This window comes from Aegilops tauschii, chromosome 2, assembly GCF_002575655.3.
Source record: "Aegilops tauschii subsp. strangulata cultivar AL8/78 chromosome 2, Aet v6.0, whole genome shotgun sequence".
In the NCBI taxonomy this organism is placed as follows: Eukaryota; Viridiplantae; Streptophyta; class Magnoliopsida; order Poales; family Poaceae; genus Aegilops; species Aegilops tauschii.
The window spans coordinates 71,533,463-71,558,771 of NC_053036.3; the positions used below are offsets into that span (position 1 = coordinate 71,533,463).

The 25,309-nt window shown below is 49.6% G+C and overlaps 2 protein-coding genes and 1 long non-coding RNA gene across 3 annotated transcripts; all 3 read right to left on the bottom strand.

The window, feature by feature from the left end:
• Positions 1-1,898: 1,898 nt before the first annotated feature.
• LOC141040754 (uncharacterized) lies at positions 1,899-2,354 on the bottom strand. Its single transcript, XM_073506869.1, has one exon. The coding sequence runs from the start codon at positions 2,352-2,354 to the stop codon at positions 1,899-1,901; it is 456 nt and encodes a 151-aa protein (XP_073362970.1).
• A 1,145-nt stretch (positions 2,355-3,499) lies between these two features.
• LOC141040755 (uncharacterized) lies at positions 3,500-4,012 on the bottom strand. The gene has a single exon (XM_073506870.1). The coding sequence runs from the start codon at positions 4,010-4,012 to the stop codon at positions 3,500-3,502; it is 513 nt and encodes a 170-aa protein (XP_073362971.1).
• Positions 4,013-20,685: 16,673 nt separating this feature from the next.
• On the bottom strand, positions 20,686-25,032 carry LOC141041538 (uncharacterized). The gene is made up of 2 exons (XR_012201809.1): positions 22,643-25,032; positions 20,686-22,534 (listed from the first exon to the last, which is right to left on the bottom strand). It is a non-coding gene; the product is annotated as an uncharacterized lncRNA (long non-coding RNA).
• Between the last annotated feature and the right edge of the window lie 277 nt (positions 25,033-25,309).

The window sequence follows — 25,309 nt, forward strand, 5'->3', positions numbered from 1 at the left end:
GACTAGGCCCTGCATGCAAAAACTGGTCATGATTACCTGCGATCGTGGAGGCCGATGGTTGGCCTCCTCCGGGCTATAAGTACGGATGGGGTGCGAGCCCCCGTTGCCCATCTCTTCTTGCTCCGCTTCTTCTTCCTCCTCCTTCCCCCAGCTGCTCGTCGTGTTCCATGCCACCCGCGAAGAGGTTCTCGCCCGCCGAAAAAGGGAAGGCTTGCCAGGAAGGGCCTGGCTCTCCTCCACCCAAGCGCGGCCGAGGCCGTCCCCGCAAGCATCCGGCGATCCCTGCAGTGTCTCCTCGTGGTCGTGGTCCTTCGCACGGCGCAGGCCGCTCGATCGACGAGGGAAGGCGCATTGTGGCCGTGCGACCTCCCCGTCCACGCTTTCATTCGGCAGAGGTGCTGCCGGAGTTTGTCGTGTGGTCGGCTGATCCGGCCGGCAACTGGCTCCAGCTTCCCCGCTCCTTCGCCAGCGAACTGCCAGTCGGTGCCCCCGGAGGGCTCTGGCTCCATGCGGACGGTTGCTGCGGCAGGGCCTCATGGGTCGCGCTGAAGGTCTCCGCCGCCGGGAGCGTGGCTCTGGCTCGTGGGTGGCAGGCGTTCGCCCGCGCGCGCGGCCTGTCCCGGCGTTGCACCCTCCACTTCAAGTTTGATGGCGACGGGACCCTCTACATGAGGGTGTTTGGAGAAGACGGTCGTCGCGCCGGGTGCTGCCCTGAAGACAATGACGGCGACGAGGTGCTGGCCCTTGGCGACGGCCGCGATGAGGGTGAGGGCGAGCTTGCCCCTGGCGGCGTCCGCAGCTCGCCAAGCTTCAGCGGTTCTTCCTCCGGTGACACCCCCTCCAGCGGCGGTCATGATCAGCCGCCACGTCGTCGCGCCGCCGCGCCTCAGTGAAGCGCGAGGAGGAGTCTGGTTGAGCTCAAGAGGGAGGCACGGCCCCTCCTCGCGAGCCGTCGGGCGGCGCGCCGCATTTATTTTGTTTTTCTCCTTTTCCTGCATCGAGAGAGAGAAGTACTAGGCCCTGTGGGGGCATGCAAGACTGTTATCTTTAACAACATTCTATTTCTACCATCCCTGTGCCTTGTTATGGTGCTTTGGCTGTGCGTTCGGGCGTAGGAACAACTTAGCTCAGGAGGCTCGTTGTAGTTTTCGCCCTGCGAGGCGCTCGTCCTGGGCCGCCGGGAGTCCCAAGGCCTGCGAAAGTTAGTCAGGAGGATAGCTCGCGAACCTTTGTCGTGAGGGTGACCAGCTTAGGTTCCCTATTTGTGTCGCGATGCCCGTGGGGCATGGACCAGGAGGGTTGCTCCTGCTGGGAACTTGAGTGAGGGAGCCCCACAACATCAGGCAGGAAAGCGCTCGCGAGGGCGCCCGCGCAGCCCCCTCGCGAGGCTTCCGAGAGAGAGAAAGGAATCGGGCGAAAAAACCCAGAACAGAGCACCATAGGCAAGGGACGGAAAACACGCTAAACGCAACTCCAATAAAGTTTCAAACAAAGGTGAACAAGCCAACTGCGGAAAGCAAATGAAAAGCCGCGTACGGCACCTAGTCTAGTCTTCGACGTCTTCTCACCAGCGCGGAGCTAAGTGTTGCCACTGGGCGTGGGCGGGAGCCCCCGAGGCCCAAGGGCGGCACTCCGGAGACTCCGGGGCATGTACAGCCCCAACTCATTATTATGTGAGAGTGTCACGGGCGGCGAGCTTCACATGCATTGGCCTTCTTCACAGGCACCGGGCCTTTTTATGGGGCGACGAGCTTCACAGGCGTTGGCCTTCTTCACAGGCACCGGGCCTTTTATGGGGCGACGAGCTTCACAGGCGTTGGCCTTCTTCACAGGCACCGGGCCTTTTATGGGGCGACGAGCTTCACAGGCGTGGGCCTTCTTCATAGGCACCGGGCCTTTTATGGGTAGAACCTCCGGAGGTGTTGGATGTTCCACGCGTTCGGGACGGGCACCCTCTCCTGGGTCTCCAAGCGCGCGGCGCCAGGTCTAGAAACATGAACAACCTTGAACGGGCCCTCCCACATGGGCGAGAGCTTGTGCAGCCCCTCCCAGGAGAGCACTCGCCTGAGCACGAGGTCGCCTACCTCGAGTGTCCTGGGGCGGATGTTGCGGCAGTGGTATCGCCACAGCGCCTGTTGGTATCTTGCCGCTCGAAGCGCGGCCTCCCGACGGCGCTCCTCCCCCAGCACGAGATCTGTCCCCCACATGGCGCCCTGCTGCGCTTCGTCAAATGCCAGGACCCGCGTGGAGCGACGCCTGACCTTGTGAGGGAGGACCGCTTCAGCTCCGTAGACAAGGAAGAACGGGGTTTCGCCGGTCGGCTTGGTGGCGGTAGTGCGGATAGACCATAGCATGGACTGGAGCTCGTCGTACCAGCCCCTGCCGCAGGCCTCCAGCTTCTTCTTGAAGGTCCTGGTTTTGAGGCCCCTCAGGACCTCCGCGTTGGCGCGCTCAGCTTGGCCATTGCTCCGTGGGTGTGCCACTTAAGCGTAACATATCTGCGTTCCAAGGTTAGCACAGTATGTTTTGAAGAGATTGCTAGTGAACTGCGAACCGTTATCGTTGATGATGCGGTTGGGTACTCCGAACCGGCTCACGAGGCCCTTGATGAACTTGACTGCTGAGCCGGCCGGAATGGTGCGGACAGCTTCCACTTCCGTCCACTTGGTGAACTTGTCAATGGCGACATAGAGGTAGCGATAGCCCCCTGGCACCGGAGGAAACGGGCCCAGAATGTCCAGTCCCCATACTGCAAATGGCCACGAGAGTGGAATGGTCTGCAGGCCCTGAGCCGGCTGACGAATCTACTTGGCATGGAATTGACAGGCTTCACAAGCCTTCACCAGCTCAATCGCGTCGTCGAGTGCTGTAGGCCAATAAAACCCGCTACGAAACGCCTTGCCGACGAGCGTTCGTGACGACGAGTGGTGTCCACAGTCTCCGCCGTGGATATCTGCCAGCAACTCTTTCCCCTGCTCCCTGGAGATGCAACACAGGGAAACATCGTTGGGCCGCTTCGGTAGAGCTCACCGTCTTGGATGCAGTAAGCTGTGGCCTGCCGGGCTATGTGTTCTGTGTCCTCATCCTTCTCTGGTAGGGTCCCTCGCATCAGGTAATCCTTGAGCTCCGCGGTCCAGCATCCTTCCTGGGGCTCCAGCACCAGGAGCAGGCGTGCTCCTGAGGCCAGTCCACAGGTCGGAGCTCCTGAGGTCGTTGGTTGGGGGAGTTCCTCCCGAGGCTGTGCTATGCTTGATGGTGTCGGTGTTACTGAGGGCCTGAAGAGTCGCTCCTCGAAAACACCGGGCTCCTGAGGCAGCCGCCTAGATGCTCTCCCGGCGATGGCATCAGCCTCCTGGTTGGCATCGCGGGGCACGTGCTTCAGTTCCAGCCCCAGGAACTGCTTTTCCATCCTACGTACCTCTGCAAGATATGCCTCCATGTGCTCGTCTCTGGGCTCGTATACTTTGTTGGAGAAGTTGACGAGGAGCTGTGAGTCCCCCTAGACGGTGAGGCGCTTCACTCCCAGCGCTGCTGTGGCTCTTAAGCCCGCCATGAGGCCTTCGTATTCTGCTATGTTGTTGGAGACCTTCTCGCCATGCTGGAAACAGAGTTGCACGGCATAATAGAGCTTGTCTTGAGTGGGGGACTCGAGCACTGTGCCGGCTCCTGCGCCGTGCCGCGAAAATGCTCCATCGAAGTACATGACCCAGTCGTCTGGTGCTTCACTTCCTGGGGAAAGCGACCGATCTTCATCTGCTTCGAGCCCTGGTGCCTCTGTCCATTCTGCCACAAAATCTGCAAGGGCGGCTCCTTTGATGACCCTGGTTGTGCTGAATTCCAGTTGGAAAGCTTGCAACTCGATGTTCCATTCAGCGACTCTTCCGGCTGAATTGGGGCTCCTGAGTATCCTTTCCAATGGATAGGCCGAGATGACCCTGATGGGATGGCCCTGGAAATAGTGCTGCAACTTGCGTGAGGCCACCAGTAATGCAAGCAAGAGCTTCTGGGGCATGGGGTATCGTGCCCTTGCATCCCACAACACCGTGCTGACAAAGTACACCCGGTGCTCGACGAGGGCGAGTGCGCTGGCGGGGTCGGTGCCCTCCGGAGGATTTTGCGCCTCCTGAGGTGACAGAGCCCCAGCGCCTGACCGCCTGGTGCGGCCTCCTTAGTCCTGGGGGCGTCTTCCTGCTGAGGCTGGACCCCGTCTGCAGGGGCCGTGGTTCCCGTGAGGCCTTCTCGGTCTTGTGCTGCCACGGTTGGGGCCATGGCCGGGCATGGCGAGGCCTTGATCTGGCATTCTTCCCGGACCGCTACGAGAGCTGCGCTGGCGGAGTAGGGCGTGACGGCGAGGTAGAGCACCAGGGGCTCGAGGGGGCGCGGTGCCCCCATCACAGGAGGGCTGGTCAGATATCTCTTGAGGTCCTGGAATGCTTCATCGGCCTCCTATGTCCATTCGAACGGACCCTTCTTCTTCATCAGCTTGAAGAAAGGCAGGGCGCGTTCCCCCAGCTTGGAGATGAAGCGCCCCAATGCTGTCACGCATCCAGCGAGCTTCTGCATCTCTCTGAGAGATTGTGGAGGGATCATGTCTTCGATCGCCTTGACCTTCTCGGGGTTAGCCTCGATTCCTCTGTGGGAAACGAGGAAGCCCAGGAGCTTGCCAGAAGGAACGCCGAACATGCACTTCTCCGGGTTGAGCCGCAGTTCCACTTCACGAAGGCTCGCGAAGGTTTCTTCCAGGTCTTGTATCAGGGTCTTGGCCTCCCGAGTCTTCACCACAATGTCATCGACATTGGCCTCAGCGTTTCTCCCGAGTTGCCGGCCCAAGGAAATATGCATCAATCACTGGAAGGTTGCGCCCGCATTACGCAACCCAAACGGCATGCAAGTGTACCAGTACACCCCGCACGGGGTCTGGAAAGCCGTCTTCTCCACATCTTCCACCGCCATCTTGATTTGGTGGTAACCCGAGAACGCATCCAGGAAACTCAGAAGGTCGCATTCAGCGGTGGAGTCGACGGTTTGACCAATGCGAGGGAGTGGGAATGGATCCTAGGGGCAGGCCTTGTTGAGGTTAGTGAAGTCAACGCACATGCGCTCCTTTCCTCCTTTCTTCGGCACGACAACAGGGTTCGCCAACCATTCGGGGTAGCGAACCTCGCGAATGGCACCTGCCGCTTCCAGCTTGCGGGTTTCTTGGATGATGAAGGCCTGCTTCTCGGTGGACTGCCGCCTTGCTTTCTGCTTCACGGGGCGCACGTTGGGGCACATGTTCAAGTGGTGCTCGATCACCTGCCTCGGGACCCCAATGAGCTGCTTGGGTTCCCACGCGGACACCTCCTTGTTCGAGTGCAGGAATTTCACCAGCGCCTCTTCCTGGTCCGGGTCGAGGTTGGCGCCTATGGTGAAGGTGGCGCCAGATGTCCCGTCTTCATCTACTGGCACCTGCTTGGTCTCCGCCTTGTCCTGGGTGAACAGCTACTTCTTCTTGGCTGGCGCAGCCCCCTGGGTCTTGGGGGCGGAGTCGTCGGCGGGCCGTGCTGCTGTGGCTGTCTTGAGGGCGAGCTTGAGCACCTGTAAAGCTTCTTTGGTATCTCCGGCCACGGTGAGGACGCCTCCGCTCCCTGGCATCTTCATGAGGTTATAGCCTGGATGGGTCGCCGCCATGAACTGGGCCAAGGCGGGGTACCCCAGGATGGCGTTGTACGGGAGGCCGATGCGGGCGATGTCGAAGTTGACCAGCTCCGTACGAAAGTTGTCGCGGGTGCCGAAGGTCTCCGGGAGGCAAATCTGCCCCAGGGAATCAGAGGGACCACCTCGGACGCCCGAGAAGGGTTGGCTGGGTCAGAGTCGCTCCGGTGGTACGTGGAGGAGGCTGAAGGCCTCCACTGAGAGCACGTTGAGGCCGGCGCCGCCGTCGATGAGGGTCCTGGTGACGGCCACTTGGCAGATGGTGGGAGTGCACAGCATCGGGAGCGCACCCGAGCAGGCGGCGTTGGCGGGGTGGTCGTCCGAGCTGAAGGTCAGGTCTCGGGTGCCGCCCAGCCCGGGGGAGCTTCGCGGCGCGTGAGGGTGGCGTCGACCTGGCGGGCGTACGGCTTGGCATGGCGGCTCGAGGGTGGCGCCTGCGAGCCGCCCAAGAGAGCTGCGACGGCCGGGGGCGCCGGCGCAGCATACTCGGCGAGGAAGAGGCCATGCAACTCCTCCCAGGAGGCCACAGAGGCCGCCGGCAGGTGGAGCAACCACATGCGAGGAACACCGGTGAGAGCCATGGGAAGCCAGTTGGCCATGACCCTGTCGTCGCCTCTGGCCTTGTGGACAGCTTCCTCATACGCCAGCATTAAAGCTAGCAGATCTGTCGTGCCGCCATAGCGCGGCGGCATCTCTGTCTTGAACTTGCTCGGCCACTGCACCTGTCACAAGGCGGGGACCAAGGCCTGGAGCCCCCTGGCCCCAGCGCTGGCTCCGGCGGCCGGAGTGGGCGTCGCGTCGCCCGCCATGAGGACGGAGCGTGGTAGTGACGAAGAGCGGGTCGGCGGGAGGTAGAGCTCCGGCGCACCCCTACTTGGCGCGCCAAATGTCGGATTGTGGGTTCCGGCAGACCCTTGAGGTTCGAACAGTGGGGTGCGCGCAAAGATCTTCCCCCTACCATTCCATGCTCAATCGCCTCGCAAGAATCTAAGCTAGATGATGAACAACACGAGAGATGCCAGATTTATACAGGTTCGGGCCACCGTTGTGGTGTAATACCCTACTCCTGTGTGTGGTGTGGTGGATTGCCTTAGGGGCTAATGAAGAACAGTACAAGGGAAGAACAGCCTCGCGAGAGGTGTTCTTGAGCTGGTGAGGTGTTCTACTTGAGAGGGATCTGATCGGTTCGGCTCTAGATGAGATGCCTGAGGCTTCGTTGCCTCCTACTGTGGTGGCTAGCTCTATTTATAGAGGCCCTGGTCCTCTTCCCAAATATTGAGCGGGAAGGGCGCCAACAACGGCCATTTTAAAGGGGACAACTAGTGCAAGCTATCCAGACTAAAGGTGGTCTTCGGCTACCAAAAGCACTGGTGATGACGCCGTCTTGGGCTCCACGGTGACCTCCATCCTGCCGCTCTGCTGACCTTGGTCTTGTTGCACCGATAGGCAAACCTTTGCCTGATGCCTTGGTACTCCGCGCCTGTGCTTGCCCCCTTTGCACCAAAGAGGAAACGAGGACACTGCGCGAGATGGCGCCCGCCTGGTCTTGGTCGTCATGGCTTACGTCACGAGCACCTCGCGAGGTACTCCTTGCATTGATCTCTCCGCCTCCTCGCGAGCCTGCCTGGCGAGGCCGCGCCTGAGGAGGCCTTGCGTCGTCCGCCCCGCGAGGCTTGGCCCCTCGCGAGGGTCTTGTTCTTGAGTTGATGAAGATGGGTTGTACTGGGCCACCACTTGAGCCACGCTGCAGGCCGCAGGCAGGCAAGTCTGGGGACCCCCGTTCCCAGAACGCCGACAGCCAGAAATTCTTCCTGCTACTTCTTGAGCTTGCATTGGTTTTTCCCTTGAAGAGGAAAGGGTGATGCAGCAAAGTAGAGTAAGTATTTTCCTCAGTTTGAGAACCAATGTATCAATCCAGTAGGAGACAACGAACAAGTCACCGAATACCTGCACAAACAATCAACAACTTGCACCCAACACGATAAAGGGGTTGTCAATCCCTTCACGGTTACTTGCAAAAGTGAGATCTGATGGAGATAGATAAACGGTAAAGTAAATATTTTTGGTATTTTGGTTTATAGATCGGAAAGTAAAATATTTCAAAGGAAGTAAATCGGAAACTAAAATTGTAGATCGGAAACTTATATGATGGAAACTAGACCCGGGGGCCATATGTTTCACTAGAGGCCTCTCTCAAGATAGAAAATATTATGGTGGGTGAACAAATTACTGACGATCAATTGATAGAAAAGCGCAAAGTTATGACGATATCTAAGGCAATGATCATGAACATAGGCATCACGTCCGTGTCAAGTAGACCGACTCCTGTCTGAATCTACTACTATTACTCCACACATCGACTGACTCCCGCCTGCATCTAGAGTATTAAGTTCATGAAGAACAGAGTAACGCATTAAGTAAGATGACATGATGTAGAGGAATAAAATCAAGCAATATGATGTAAACCCCATCTTTTTATCCTCGATTTCAACAATACAATACGTGCCTTGCTGCCCCTACTGTCACTGGGAAAGGACACCGCAAGATTGAACCCAAAGCTAAGCACTCCTCCCATTGCAAGAAAAACCAATCTAGTTGGCCAAACCAAATCGATAGTTCGAAGAGGCTTGCAAAGATATCAAATAATGCATATAAGAATTCAGAGAAGATTCAAATAATATTCATAGACAAGCTGATCATAAATCCACAATTCATCGAATCTCGGCAAACACACCGCCAAAAAGTATTACATCAAATAGATCTCCAAGAACATCGAGGAGAACATGGTATTGAGAATCAAAGGGAGAGAAGAAGCCATCTAGCTACTAGCTATGGACCCGTAGGTCTGTGGTAAACTACTCATGCTTCATCGGAAGGGCCATGGTGTTGATGTAGAAGCCCTCCATGATCGAATCCCTCTCCGGCAGGACGCCAGAAAAGGCCCCTAGATGGGATATCATTGGTACAGAAGGTTGCGGCGGTGGAAAAGTGTTTTTGTGGCTCTCTCTATTGGTTTTGGGATATATGAGAATATATAGGTGAAGAAACTAGGTCGGTGGAGTCACGAGGGGCCCACAAGGGTGGGGGGCGCGCCCTACCCCCCTGGGCACGCCCTCCATCCTTGTGACCGTCTCGTGGCTTCTCTGACTTGCACTCCAAGTCCTATGGATGTCTTCTAGTCCAAGAAAAATCATCGCGAAAGTTTTATTCCGTTTGGTATTCCTTTTCTGCGAAACTCTAAAACAAGGAAAAAAACAGAAACTGGCACTGGGCTCTAGGTTAATAGGTTAGTCCCAAAAATAATATAAAATAGCATATTAATGCATATAAAACATCCAAAACAGATAATATAATAGCATGCAGCAATCAAAAATTATAGATACGTTGGAGACGTATCAAATCCATTGATGCATCAAGAGTCACACATAGTGCAGAGTTGATAGTTGATTTGCTAGAGCAGAAGATTGAGAAAATAGGAAAATAAAATGTGGTCCAAGTTGTGAATGATAATGGTGCCAACTATAAGAGGGCAAGTGGTATCCTCATGGAGAGGCATCGAACCCTTTATTGGAGTCCTTGTGCAACTCATTGCTTGGATCTTATGTTGGAAGATAGAGGAAAGTTGAAGCCCTTTAAATCTTGCATTGCACGTGCTAGGCATGTCACCACATTTATTTACAGGCATGGGAATATTCTTGCTACAATGAAGGATGTTGCAAAGGAGGATCTTGTGAGAGCTAGAACCACTCTCTTTGCCACAGCTTTCCTTACTTTGAAGAGCTTGCATAAACACAAGGGTGCCTTGAGAACTCTATTTGTTAGTACAGATTGGTTGGTGAAATCAAAGAAGTTGGCTACCTCAAAGACTGGGATGGATGTGCATGATACCGTGCTTTCCATAGAGTTTTGGAATACAGTACTAGATTGCCTTAGAGCTTCAGCACCACTTTTCACGGTACTAAGGGTGGTTGATGGTGATGTAAAGCCTGCCATGCCGGAGGTTTCTGCACTAATGGATTTTGCAAAAGAGAAGATCAAGGAAGGTTTTTGTACTAACAACAAGCAAAGTTTGCTAAAAAAAGATATTGACCATTGTTGAGAAGCGTTGGGTGAATCAAATGGACCATCCATTGTATGGGGCTGCCCTCTTTCTTAACCAAGGGAAGTTTTATCCCAGTATGAAGAGAGGAGATGATGAATTAGTTGGGGAGCTAAGGGGCTGTTTTAATGATGTGCATGGAAAAATGATTGAAGATGAAGATATTTGAAACAAGATTGATCAGCAAGTTGTTCTTTATGAGAACCAAAGGGGGCCCTTTAGTAATTTCATGGCGATGCAAAATATTGGGACAAGGAACCCTCGTAAGTGTTTTAAATTTCAACAACTAAATTTCTGTAATTTAATTCCAGCAAATACATTTTCAGCAATTAAATTACAGCAGCTTAATATATGCATGCTTTTGCCATTTACTTGATTGGTGGAACTCATATGGTGGCCGAATAATTGACCTACAAAGGTTTGCAAAGCGCATTGTTAGTCTTTGTGCATCATCTTCCGGGTGTGAGCGCAATTGGAGTGTCTTTGAGGGGGTGAGCTGACTTCTTCTCGCCTATATGTGCTGAACTGCTGATTTGTTTTCAGTTTCAGCAATCTACTTTATTGTTGATTGTTTGATTGATATTTGTAGATCCATACAAAGAAAAGGAACATGCTACAACACAAAAAGTTGCAAAATTGTGCATTTGTTTCATACAAGCAACAAATGGCAAGCAGGTTCCAAAAGAGGCGTGAGAATGTGGGTAAAAGAGACTATGATCCTCTGATCATTGAAGATTTCGATTGGAACAATGAATGGGCTGACCATACGGTGGAACTACCTCAAGATACCCGTGGTCTTATGCACGATCTGACATGGGACAATATTGATGTAGCTGTTGGTGTTCGGGACGCAGTAAGTTCAAAAAAATTCCTACGCACACGCAAGATCCATCTAAGTGATGCATAGCAACAAGAGGGGTGAGTGTTGTCCTTGTACCCTCGTAGACCAAAAGCGGAAGCGTTATGACAACGCGGTTGATGTAGTCATACATCTTCATGATCCGACCGATCCTAGTACCGAAAGTATGGCACCTCCGCGATCTGCACACGTTTAGCTCGGTGACGTCCCACGAACTCTAGATCCAGCTGAGGTCGAGGGAGAGTTTCGTCAGCACGATGGCGTGATGACAGTGATGATGAACTTACCGATGCAGGGCTTCGCCTAAGCACTACAATGATATGACCGAGGTGGAAATCTGTGGAGGGGGGCACCGCACACGGCTAAACAATCAACTTGTGTGTCTATGGGGTGCCCCCTCCCCCGTATATAAAGGAGTGGAGGAGGGGAGGGCCGGCCCTCTCATGACGCGCCCAAGGGGGGAGTCCAACTCCCGGTGGGAGTAGGATCCCCCCTTCCCTAGTTGGAGTAGGAGAAGAAGGAAGGAGGAGTGAGGGAGAAGGAAAGGGGGGCCAGCCCCCCACCCCGATTCGGATTGGGCTTGGGGGCGCGCCCCCACCTTGGCCGTCTCCTCCTCTCTCCCACTAAGGCCCAATAAGGCCCATAGACTCCCTGGGGGGTTGGGGTAACCCCCCAGTACTCCGGTAAATGCCCGAACTCACCCGGAACCATTCTTATTTCCAAACATAGCCTTCCAATATATCGATCTTTATGTCTCGACTATTTCGAGACTCCTCGTCATGTCCGTGATCACATCCAGGACTCCGAATAACCTTCGGTACATCAAAATACATAAACTCATAATACCGATCGTCATCGAACGTTAAGCGTGCGGACCCTACGGATTCACGAACTATGTAGACATGACCGAGACTCGTCTCTGGTCAACAACCAATACCGGAACCTGGATGCTCATATTGGTTCCTACATATTCTACGAAGATCTTTATCGGTCAAACCGCATAACAACATACGTGGTTCCCTTTGTCATCGGTATGTTACTTGCCCGAGATTCGATCGTCGGTATCCTCATACCTAGTTCAATCTCATTACCGGCAAGTCTCTTTACTCATTCCGTAATGCATCATCCCGCAACTAACTCATTAGTCACATTGCTTGCAAGGCTTATAGTGATGTGCGTTGCCGAGAGGGCCCAGAGATACCTCTCCGACAATCGGAGTGACAAATCCTAATCTCGATCTATGACAACTCAACAAACACCATCGAAGACACCTGTAGAGCATCTTTATAATCACCCAGTTACGTTGTGACGTTTGATAGCACACAAAGTGTTCCTCCGATATTCGGGAGTTGCGTAATCTCATAGTCATAGGAACATGTATAAGTCATGAAGAAAGCAATAGCAACAAACTAAATGATCATCGTGCTAAGCTAATGGATCGGTGAAGTCAATCACATCATTCTCTAACGATGTGATCCCGTTAATCAAATGACAACTCATGTCTATGGCTAGGAAACTTAACCATCTTTGATTCAACGAGCTAGTCAAGTAGGGGCATACTAGTGACGCTCTGTTTGTCTATGTATTCACAAATGTACTAAGTTTCCGGTTAATAAAATTCTAGCATGAATAATAAACATTTATCATGATATAAGGAAATATAACTAACAACTTTATTATTGCCTCTAGGGAATATTTCCTCCAGTCTCCCACTTGCACTAGAGTCAATAATCTAGATTACACAGTAATGATTCTAACACCCATGGAGTCTTGGTGTTGATCATGTTTTTCTCATGAGAGAGGCTTAGTCAACAGGTCTGCAATATTCAGATCCGTATGTATCTTGCAAATCTCTATGTCTCCCTCCTTGACTTGATCGCGGATGGAATTGAAGCGTCTCTTGATGTGCTTGGTTCTCTTGTGAAATCTGGATTCCTTTGCCAAGGCAATTGCACCAGTATTGTCACAAAAGATTTTCATTGGACCCGATGCACTAGGTATGACACCTAGATCGGATATGAACTCCTTCATCCAGACACCTTCATTTGCTGCTTCTGAAGCAGCTATGTACTCCGCTTCACACATAGATCCCGCCATGATGCTTTGCTTAGAACTGCACCAACTTACAGCTCCACCGTTCAATATAAATACGTATCCAGTTTGTGACTTAGAGTCATCCGGATCAGTGTCAAAGCTTGCATCAACGTAACCATTTACGACGAGCACTTTGTCACCTCCATAAACGAGAAACATATCCTTAGTCCTTTTCAGGTATTTTAGGATGTTCTTGACCTTTGTCCAGTGATCCACTCCTGGATTACTTTGGTACCTCCCTGCTAAACTAATAGCAAGGCACACATCAGGTGTGGTACACAGCATTGCATACATGATAGAACCTATGGCTGAAGCATAGGGAATGACTTTCATTTTCTCTCTATCTTCTGCAGTGGTCGGGCATTGAGTCTGACTCAACTTCACACCTTGTAGCACAGGCAAGAACCCTTTCTTTGCTTGATCCATTTTGAACTTCTTCAAAACTTTATCAAGGTATGTGCTCTGTGAAACTCCAATTAAGCATCTTGATCTATATCTATAGATCTTGATGTCCAATATATAAGCAGCTTCACCGAGGTCTTTCATTGAAAAAATCTTATTCAAGTATCCTTTTATGCTATCCAGAAATTCTATATCATTTCCAATCAACAATATGTCATCCACATATAATATTAGAAATGCTACAGAGCTCCCACTCACTTTTGTAAATACAGGCTTCTCCAAAAGTCTGTATAAAACTATATGCTTTGATCGCACTATCAAAACGTCTATTCCAACTCCGAGATGATTGCACCAGTCCATAAATGGATCGCTGGAGCTTGCACACTTTGTTAGCATCCTTTGGATTGATAAAACCTTCAGGTTGCATCATATACAACTCTTCTTCCAGAAATCCATTCAGGAATGTAGTCTTTACATCCATTTGCCAAATTTCATGATCATAAAATGCAGCAATTGCTAACATCATTCGGACGTACTTAAGCATCGCTACGGGTGAGAAGGTCTCATCGTAGTCAACTCCTTGAACTTGTCGAAAACTTTTTGCAACAAGTCGAGCTTTGTAGAGAGTAACATTACTGTCAGCGTCAGTCTTCTTCTTGAAGATCCTTTATTCTCGATGGCTTGCCGATCATTGGGCAAGTCAACCAAAGTCCACACTTTGTTCTCATACATGGATCCCATCTCAGATTTCATGGCCTCAAGCCATTTCGCGGAATCTGGGCTCATCATCACTTCCTCATAGTTCGTAGGTTCGTCATGGTCAAGTAGCATGACCTCCAGAACCGGATTACCGTACCACTCTGGTGCGGATCTTATTCTGATTGACCTACGAGGTTCAGTAGTAACTTGATCTGAAGTTATATGATCATCATCATTAGCTTCCTCACTAATTGGTGTAGTAGTCACAGGAACTGATTTCTGTGATGAACTACTTTCCAGTAAGGGAGCAGGTACATTTACCTCATCAAGTTCTACTTTCCTCCCACTCACTTCTTTCGAGAGAAACTCCTTCTCTAGAAAGGATCCATTCTTAGCAACGAATGTCTTGCCTTCGGATCTGTGATAGAAGGTGTACCCAACAGTCTCCTTTGGGTATCCTATGAAGACACATTTCTCCGATTTGGGTTCGAGCTTATCTGGTTGAAGCTTTTTCACATAAGCATCGCAGCGCCAAACTTTAAGAAACGACAACTTGGGTTTCTTGCCAAACCACAGTTCATAAGGTGTCGTATCAGCGGATTTAGATGGTGCCCTATTTAACGTGAATGCAGCTGTCTCTAAAGCATAACCCCAAAAAGATAGCGGTAAATAAGTAAGAGACATCATAGATCGCACCATATCAAATAAATTTAAAGTGTGGTTACGACGTTCGGACACACCATTACGTTGTGGTGTTCCTGGTGGCGTGAGTTGCGGAACTATTCCGCATTGTTTCGAATGAGGACCAAACTCGTAACTCAAATATTCTCCTCCACGATCAGATTGTAGAAACTTTATTTTCTTGTTATGATGATTTTCCACTTCACTCTGAAATTCTTTGAACTTTTCAAATGTTTCAGACTTATGTTTCATCAAGTAGATATACCCATATCTGCTCAAATCATCTGTGAAGGTCAGAAAATAACGATACCCACCGCGAGCCTCAATGTCCATTGGACCACATACATCGGTATGTATGATTTCCATGTTGCTTGCTCCATTGTTCCGGAGAACGGAATTTTACTCATCTTGCCCATGAGACATGGTTCGCAAGTACCAAGTGATTCATAATCAAGTGATTCCAAAAGTCCATCAGAATGGAGTTTGTTCATGTGCTTTACACCAATATGACCCAAACGGTAGTGCCACAAACAAGTTGCACATTCATTATCAACTCTGCATCTTTTGGCTTCAATATTATGAATATGTGTGTCACTACTATCGAGATTCAACAAAAATAGACCAGTCTTCAAGGGTGCATGACCATAAAAGATATTACTCATATAAATAGAACAACCATTATTCTCTGATTTAAATGAATAACCGTCTCGCATCAAACAAGATCCAGATATAATGTTCATGCTCAACGCTGGCACCAAATAAAAATTATTCAGGTCTAAAACGAATCCCGAAGGTAGATGTAGAGCTAGTGTGCCGACGGGGATCACATCGACTTTGGAACCATTTCCCACGCGCATCGTCACCTCGTCCTTAGCCAATCTTCGCTTAATCCGTAGTCCCTGTTTCGAGTTGCAAATATTAGCAACAGAACCAGTATCAAATACCCAGGCACTACTGCGAGCATTAGTAAGGTACCCATCAATAACATGTATATCACATATACCTTTGTTCACCTTGCCATCCTTCTTATCCGCCAAATACTTGGGGCAGTTCCACTTCCAGTGACCAGTCCCTTTGTAGTAGAAGCACTCAGTCTCACGCTTATGTCCAGACTTGGGCTTCTTCACTTGAGCAACAACTTGCTTGCTATTTTTTTAAGTTCCCCTTCTTCCATTTACCCTTTTTCTTGAAACTGGTGGTCTTGTTGACCATCAACACTTGATGCTCCTTCTTGATTTCTACCTCCGCAGCCTTTAGCATTGCGAAGAGCTCGGGAATCGTCTTATCCATCCCTTGCATGTTATAGTTCATCACGAAGCTTTTGTAGCTTGGTGGCAGTGATTGAAGAACTCTGTCAATGACACTATCATCAGGAAGATTAACTCCCAGCTGAGTCAAGTGGTTGTGGTACCTAGACATTCTGAGTATATGTTTACTGACAGAACTATTCTCCTCCATTTTGCAGCTATAGAACTTATAGGAGACTTCATATCTCTCATTCCGGGCATTTGCTTGAAATATTAACTTCAACTCCTGGAACATATCGTATGCTCCATGACGTTCAAAACAACGTTGAAGTCCCCGTTTTAAGCCATAAAGCATGGCACACTGAACTATCGAGTAGTCATCAACACGCGACTGCCAGGCATTCACAATGTCTGCAGTTGCCGGCGTGGGTGGTACACCTAGCGGTGCTTCTAGGACGTAATTCTTCTGTGCAGCAATGAGGATAATCCTCAAGTTACGGACCCAGTCCGTGTAGTTGCTACCATCATCTTTCAACTTAGCTTTCTCTAGGAACGCATTAAAATTTAAAGGAACAATAGCACGGGCCATTGATCTACAACAACATAGACATACAAAATACTATCAGGTACTAAGTTCATGATAAATTAAAGTTCAATTAATCATATTACTTAAGAACTCCCACTTAGATAGACATCCCTCTAATCATCTAAGTGATCACGTGATCCAAATCAACTAAACCATGTCCGATCATCATGTGAGATGGAGTAGTTTTCAATGGTGAACATCACTATGTTGATCATATCTACTATATGATTCACGCTCAACCTTTCGGTCTCAGTGTTCCGAGGCCATATCTGCATTTGCTAGGCTCGCCAAGTTTAACCCGAGTATTCCGCGTGTGCAAAACTGGCTTGCACCCATTGTATGTGAATGCAGAGCTTATCACACCCGATCATCACGTGGTGTCTCGGCATGACGAACTTTCGCAACTGTGCATACTCAGGGAGAACACTTGTACCTTGAAATTTAGTGAGAGATCATCTTATAATGCTACAGCCGAACTAAGCAAAATAAGATGCATAAAGGATAAACATCACATGCAATCAATATAAGTGATATGATATGGCCATCATCATCGTGTGCCTTTGATCTCCATCTCCAAAGTACCGTCATGATCACCATCGTCACCGGCGCGACACCTTGATCTCCATCGTAGCATCGTTGTCGTCTCGCCAACTATTGCTTCCATGACTATCGCTACCGCTTAGTGATAAAGTAAAAACAATTACAGGGCGATTGCATTGCATACAATAAAGCGACAACCATATGGCTCCTGCCAGTTGCCGATAACTCTGTTACAAAACATGATCATCTCATACAATAAAATTTAGCATCATGTCTTGACCATATCACATCACAGCATGCCCTGCAAAAACAAGTTAGACGTCCTCTACTTTGTTGTTGCAAGTTTTACGTGGCTGCTACAGGCTGAGCAAGAACCGTTCTTAACTACGCATCAAAACCACAATGATTTTTCATCAAGTGTGCTGTTTTAACCTTCAATAAGGACCGGGAGTAGTCACACTCGATTCAACTAAAGTTGGAGAAACTGACACCCGCCAGCTACCTGTGTGCAAAGCATGTTGGTAGAACCAGTCTCGCGTAAGCGTACGCATAATGTCGGTCCGGGCCGCTGATAACTCTCTGTCGTATCTATAATTTTTGATTGTTCCATGCCAATATTCTACAACTTTCATATACTTTTGGCAAGTTTTTATACTATTTTTGGGACTAACATATTGATTCAGTGCCCAGTGCCAGTTCATGTTTGTTGCATGTTTTTTGTTTCGCAGAAAATCCATACCAAACGGAGTCCAAACTGGATAAAAACTGACGGATATTTTTTTGGAATATATATGATTTTTGGGAAGAAGAATCAACGCGAGACGATGCCTGAGGGGGCCACGAGGCAGGGGGGCGCGCCCCAGGGGGTCAAGCGTGCCCTGGGCCCTCGTGGCCACCCCGTAAGGCGGTTGGTGTCCTTCTTTCGCCACAAGAAAGCCAATATCCGGATACAAATTGTGTCCAAAATTCAGCCCAATTGGAGTTACTCCGGGAATTTAAGAAACGATGAAAGGGCAGAATCAGGGAGCGCAGAAATAGAGAGAGACAGAGAGACAGATCCAATCTCGGAGGGGCTCTCGCCCCTCCCATGCCATGGAGACCAAGGACCAGAGGGGAAACCCTTCTCCCACCTAGGGAGAAGGCCAAGGAAGAAGAAGAAGGAGGGGCTCTCTCCCCCTTGCTTCCGGTGGCGCCGGAACGCCGCCGGGGCCATCATCGTCACCGCAATCTACACCAACACCTCCATCCTCTTCACCAGCATCTTCATCACCTTCCCCCAGCTATCTACAGCGGTCCACTCTCTCGGAACCCGCTGTACCCTCTACTTGAACATGGTGCTTTATGCTTCATATTATTATCCAATGATGTGTTGCCATCCTATGATGTCTGAGTAGATTTTCGTTGTCCTATCGGTAATTGGTGAATTGCTATGATTGGTTTAATTTGCTTGTGGTTATGTTGCTGTACTTTGGTGCCCATCATATGAGCGCGAGCGTGGATCACACCATAGGGTTAGTTGTATGTTGATAGGACTATGTATTGGAGGGCAAGAGTGACAAAAGCTTCAACCTAGCATAGAACTTGATGCGTACGGGATTAAAGGGGGACCAATATATATTAATGCTATGGTTGGGATTTACCTTAATGAACGTTAGTAGTTGCGGATGGTTGCTAATAGTTCCAATCATAAGTGCATAGAATTCCAAGTCAGGGATGACATGCTAGCAGTGGCCTCTCCCACATAAAACTTGCTATCGGTCTAGTAAAGTAGTCAATTGCTTAGGGACAATTTCGCAACTCCTACCACCACTTTTCCACACTCGCTATACGCTTCTTTATCTAAACAGCCCCTACTTTTATTTACGCACTCTTTATTATCTTGCAAACCTATCCAAAATCACCTACAAAGTACTTCTAGTTTCATACTTGTTCTAGGTAAAGCGGACATTAAGCGTGTGTAGAGTTGTATTGGTGGTCGATAGAACTTGAGGGAATATTTGTTCTACCTTTAGCTCCTCGTTGGGTTCGACACTCTTACTTATCGAAAGAGGCTACAATTGATCCCCTATACTTGTGGGTTATCAAGACCTTTTTCTGGTGCCGTTGCCTGGGAGTTATAGCGTGGGGTGAATATTCTTGTGTGTGCTTGTTTGCTTTATCACTAAGTAATTTTTATTTGTTGTTCGTAGTTGTTTTCTATCTTTAGTTATGGGTAGGAAACGCAAAATACCAAAAAAATAGTTGTACCTACTAAACCAGTGGTTGAAGAACCACTCAAAATCTATCACACTCCTGAAGCTTTTTACTTGGATCATCTTCGATCCCTATGTGCTCGTCCTGAAACCCCAACTAGCTTAGTTGAGGGCAAATCTTTAGATGAGCATGCTTGTTATGTGCGACACCGCATATCTGAAAAGGGGAAACTTTTACTGGATCAAATTCATCGTTTGCAGTGCTATGCTTGGAATTTATGTGAAATATATGATTTTACTTGTTGGTCTGAAAACCCTAAGAAACACCTTCCCTACCAATGTGAGTTTAGTGATAATGGAATTGTATCTTCGTATGCTAAGGGTGTTTATAATTACTATGATGTTCAACAAATTGAAGAATTTGTTGCTTTTAAGGATGCTTATGAAATTGCTTCTTTGATTGAAAAGTATGATGCTACTCTTTACAAATCTGAAAATTTTGCCATACTTAAATATTGTTATGATAATTATGCTTCTAATGCCTATAATAAACCATATATTGAGGACTCCTCCGCTGTCCAAGAAGAGATTAACATTTGGTAGGAGTCTATGGAAGAAGAAATTGATGAAACTGTGAGCTCATTGGATGAAAAAGATGATGAGGAGAGCGAAGAACAAAAGGAGGAAGATCGGATTAGCTACCCGTGCCCACCTTCTAACACTACAAAAAAAGAGACATCCATGACATTTTGGGCCGAACGAAATTTTTTCTGTCATACTTATGGCACTTCTATGACGATAATTGTGACAAAACCCGGTATCATCATAGATGTGGTGGGCTCCTACTTCTATGACAAAAAATCATGACAAAAAATGGGCTTTTCGTCCTGGGCGGGCCGGAGACACAGCTGCATGACATTCTTTGGGCGGTCCATGATGGAAAAAACCATGGTAGAAGCGAGGGCGAGGAAAATTTCGGCGAGTTCCCGGTTACGGTGGGTGGTCGCGGGCCGAGCGATGCGTGTTTCTCTCGTACACGTACGCGCGTGTGTGCGAGGCGTTGGCTCTAACTGAACCTGAGCGATTGCACTGGAGGCTACGCGTTACTGAACCCGAGTGATCGATCGATGGCTGTTAACTGAACCCGATCGAGCGATTCCTTCGCTACTGCTGCTAACAGAAGCCGATCGATGCTGCCTCTGGATGAACAGTGAGCGTTGCGAGGGGGTTTGGATGAACAGTGAGCGGTGGGGTGGATGAGCAGGACCCCGTGGCGTTGCCTCTGGATGAACAGGACCCCGATCGATCGAGCCGGTTGGGGCTGGATGAACAGGACCCCGTCGGAGGGCTGGATGAACAGGACGACCCCGTGGAGGGCTGGATGAACAGTAGACGGTGGAGGGGTGGATGAACAGTAGCCCGTGGAGGGGTGGTTGAACAGTAGTCGGTGGAGTAGCGCGCGGTGGAGGCTGGATGAACAGGAGCCTGTGGATGAACAGTCATAGGTGGAGGCTGGAGGAGGTCGACTGTGGCACCCCGGCTCAGAGAAACCGGAAGGCCCCGTGTTCCAGCCCAGAGATCGAGGAGAAGTCTTCTGGAATACGGCACTGCTTAGCATAGAACAAACCAGCCTTCTATTATTACACGAATATGAATACAAGGTCTCCGATATTACAATGAATAACATCGGTACGGCGATACTACGCCATCCTCAGTTGCTCTATGCAAGCAGCAGAACAACTCGAAGCAGCGGAACAACGAAGACGGTGGTGAACTCCACTCTGCAGGGACTCTGGCTGGAACGCTTATCCTAGCACGCACGAACGAAAACCACAACAAGCAAGCAATCAAATCCAGAATGACCTGCAAGCTGGCATGACACGCCAGGTCAGTACATTGAATGTACTTGCAAGCTCACAATAATCCAGAAGCATTCAAGACAGACAACAGCATGGCAATTACAGGTTAAACAGGAATTAACATGAGATCATCAGAATAACATGACATGACCAACATAAACATGATACAGTTAACACAACATGAACATATTAATCCAACAATACTAGCATGCAACATGATGACACTATCATGCACCACTTATTCTGCTCGAGCTACCTTGTAACTATCACATGCATCACTTACCGACCTCGAACATCACACGATCATCTCAGGATCAAGTCAAGCTTGGTATAAACAGTACCGCAGTAATCAGTAAATGACCACAAGGAGCTTGACCTTTACCCACGATTCTCGTACAACAACACGAATATACAACAACTCGGTATCCTCGATACCACCGTGATCCTTACGGCTATCACAACCCGACCAACACTTGGTCCGTGATCCTTACGGCGATCACAACCCGACCACTAAATGGCCCGTGACCCTTACGGCGATCACAACCCGACCAACACTTGGCCAACTTATCTCACTGTTATTAAGCACATTATTCTTATTACTGTTGACTCATGGTGTGACCTTCTCTCGACCTAGGCCCTTATCCGCAGGCGCGGCTATCGATAGATTAATATACACTCTGTAGAGGTTAGTACACTGTACCCACACTACGGAACCCATGGCCTCACTCTCCCATTCGGGTGGACCAACGGCGTTCCGACAAAATCTATTGTCATGACACTCTTCGGCCCTTCCGACTCAGACCCCACCGGGCTAGTCCTGGGTGGCCCCGTGTCTACCTCCAGACACCTTGACCACCGTCGTGGCCACGATCCACACTGGGATCCGGTACCAAAATTAACTTAACAACGGGCTCACAAGGTGATGCTCCGCCTACCTGATCAGGGTAGCACACGCCCATAACCTTCCCTAAATTGAGGTACCGACCAGAGGCATGACAATAGACCCAGTTAGGACCGTCCCATACCGGTAAGCGTGGTTGCACTGGTCAGCATCGATTAAGCGGCACCATGACTCAGCCAACAGGTGTTCAAGTTCAATTTAATCCGGTTAACTTGAATGCAAATATGCTGAGCCATGATAAAATAACATGATGCCAACTATAATACATGAACATGATATCAACATTATCATGAGAGTATCACATAACTATCCACCATATCAACAATAACTCATATCCACCGAACATCGCATACTGACTAGCATGACCATCTCCAACATCAACATGTACTATTAATCAAGCATAAACATATGAAAGGAAATACTAGCAGGTATAACATGATCACAGAGTATAAGACAACATAGCACAAAAGTAAACATGCAAATCGGAACATCACCGGGACAACGATAACCATCTTTTCAACAAGCAAACATTTATTAAAGATTCAAGTTGAAAACCATGGCTACTGCATGACATTCATGCAAGTGGGTATTGTGGCTTGCCTGGGGATGAAGAAAGCACCGGGGAGAAGTGCGAGAAACTCGCGGAACGAATCGCCGGAAAACGTTCTCTCTCGGAGGGGGCTGAATAAGGGCAAGGGCATAAAGGTCATTTTCACAGTGTCAAACCATAGAGAAAACATGTCCAACAGAACGGGCTCGACGAAACGAAGAAGTGAGCGTTTGTTTCACCTCATTTGGAGTTACGGTTAAAAAGTTATGAGGGGTTGAAGTTCAGGGACTTTTCTGCAAAAATTACATTCACAGTCGGGTCCCTGAGTGGATAAGGCAGAAGCGCAAAGTTAGAAATACGCTTTCGATCAGTGAAAACGTAAAGTGGAAATACGTCTTCACTTATCTGACGTGGCGTGGACCGGTCAAAAGGGGCAGAGGCGGGGCCGGGCGTCAGGGTCGCCGACAGGTGGGGCCGCAGGGCCACGCGCAGGGTCAACGCCCACCTGGCCCGTGTCTTCTTCTTCCCCGACGCGGGCGCAGAACAGAGGGAGGGGTCGCCGGCGCCGGTGATCGCCTGGCCGACTCCGGCCACCTCCGGTGGAGCTCAGACCACCGGAGTGCTCAGGACGGCGAGGCGCACCCGCCTGTTGGGCCTGCCCACGCCGGATAACCACGGAGCAGACGGAACAGGGAGCCGCGGCGGAGGGGCTTCGGGTGGAGATGGGGGCTCGTGGCAACAGGAGCTTCGCCGGAGTGGTGGAGGCCTACTGGTGGTGGTGGAGAGAGGGGAGGAGCTCGAGGCTGCTCGGATTCGAGCTAAGCCCGACGGCGGCCAAGGCAGAGATGGCGGGCAGGGAGTGCTCCAGGAGCTCGGGCTAGTGGCTAGGCGGGGCTAGAGGGGAGCGGGGAGACTCCTGGCGAGCTCGGGAGGGCTCGGGGATGGCTTAAATAGCCGCGGGCGAGGGAGGCCGAGCTGGCACCGCCGGCGACGCGTGTCCGGCGCCGCGGACGCGTGCCTGCGCGCATGGACTCGGGGGAAGGCGACGGCGACACACAAGGAGGAGCTCACGGGGTAGAAGGGGTCGAGGGACGCAGAGGAGAAACGGCCGAACGCCATTAAAGCATGTCGGAGCACTGTGCTCTCGTGGGCGCTCGTCGGCGAGCGTCGGTGAGCTAGCTTCCGGAGGGGGAGAGGGATCCATCGGAGCGGCGACGACGAGAGCTACCTACTGGACATCATCACGGGATCTAAGACGACGATAGGAGGAGGGTGTCCAGCGCAAACAGTGCTCTGGACACGGCCACTGCATGCAGAGCGCGCCAACAGGCATGCCAGCTGCATGGTCACCACGAGACATGGCACATTGAATGCTGTACAGCACCCAAAACGGTGTCTAGTGGTAAGTCCTTCCTGGGTAGATATCAACTGAGGTTCTAACTTGGTGAAAGAGGCTCTGGTTAAAAAGAAATAACCCTCTGAAGTTTACTGCAGTAAACTTCATCAGCTCAATAAGGTCAACAGGGACAAGCTATGGGCCAGATAAAATGTCTGGGGTGTTTAGGATAGGAAGGACTACAGTCCTGGAGGTTGGGAGCGTAAAAGGATCAAGATTTACTGCGGTTGCTTTGTAACTGCCAAAATGGTCCAGAGTCAAGATTTGGATGATGCACTCTGATGAAGCATCAACTTGAGCTAAAATTGGGCAAGGCTTAGTAATTTGGTCATATGAAGATGCTCACTAAGTATCATACCATTTGGCAAAGCCAAAATGGTACTTTCTTCACAAACTTCTCTGCTGACCAGAAACTGAAAATTATGGTGGTCAAATGGCTCAATGAAATGATGCCAAATTGGGTGGAGAGATTTTTTATGGGTAGAATAATGATCTGGTAATTTATCAGGATTTATGAAGCAATATAAAATATACTTGCTTCACAACCTGAAAATTTTGCCAGAAACAAAGATTTGCTCCTGTGCTCACATAGATGATTGGATAGGGCCTCAAATGGGTGGAAGGGGTTAATATGAGCACATTAAGGAGTTTGCAAAAGTTCAACTCATTTGGGTACTCCTAGCTATTACTTCCTTCACAAAGCTTTTTGTTCGACAGAAACTTTGAGAATTCACTGAGGAAGATTGGCTAGGCAAATAAATTTGAAATTGTGCATGGGGGCAATTATTTGGACATATAAACATGCCCAAAAAGGTTGGGAGTCAATAGGAGAAATATAAATGACACTTCCTTCACAAAGTGCCATTCAGGGCAGAATAGGAAATGAATTATTGGAGGATTAGTTTTGAACATGGCAATGAAAAGTTTTTCCATATTTGATCAAGATATGACCCAAACAATTTATGAGAATTATTTGGGAATTTTAGGAGTGATGGAAATATAGGTTGCTTCACAACCTAGGGCAATTGAAGTTATTCCTTTAATAGAAAAGGAATATTCCCAGTAAAAAGAGTATTGGGATTTGGGCTAGGATGGAAATGACAGGGTCTAGGGAAAGATTTGGGAATGACCAGCCACTCTGGAAGCAAAGAAGAGGTCATCTTCTTTAGTTTCCATACCACAAAGCCACGGAAAAGAAAAACTCAGGCAAAAACCTCGGAAAAACAAAAGAAAAAGAAAGGGCCAAAAATCAAGCTGTGACATCGACGGTGGATGAACAGTAGCCCGTGGAGGCTGGAGGAGGTCGACGGTGGAGATGAACAGTAGCCCGTGGAGTCCCGTTTTGTGGTACGCCACACCCTTCCCGATGAATAGGACCCCCGTTTCGACCGTAGCGCTCCAACACAAGTGTGTTTCGTCCGTTTTGCGGTACGACACACCCCTCCCGATCAACAGGACCCCGTTTCGACCATAGGAGGTACAACACAAGTCTGTTTCCTCCATTTTGCGG

Bases quoted from the DNA above. Each gene is read 5' to 3' on its own strand.
- LOC141040755 (XM_073506870.1), bottom strand. From the start codon at position 4,012: ATGCCCCAGAAGCTCTTGCTTGCATTACTGGTGGCCTCACGCAAGTTG.
- LOC141040754 (XM_073506869.1), bottom strand. From the start codon at position 2,354: ATGCTATGGTCTATCCGCACTACCGCCACCAAGCCGACCGGCGAAACC.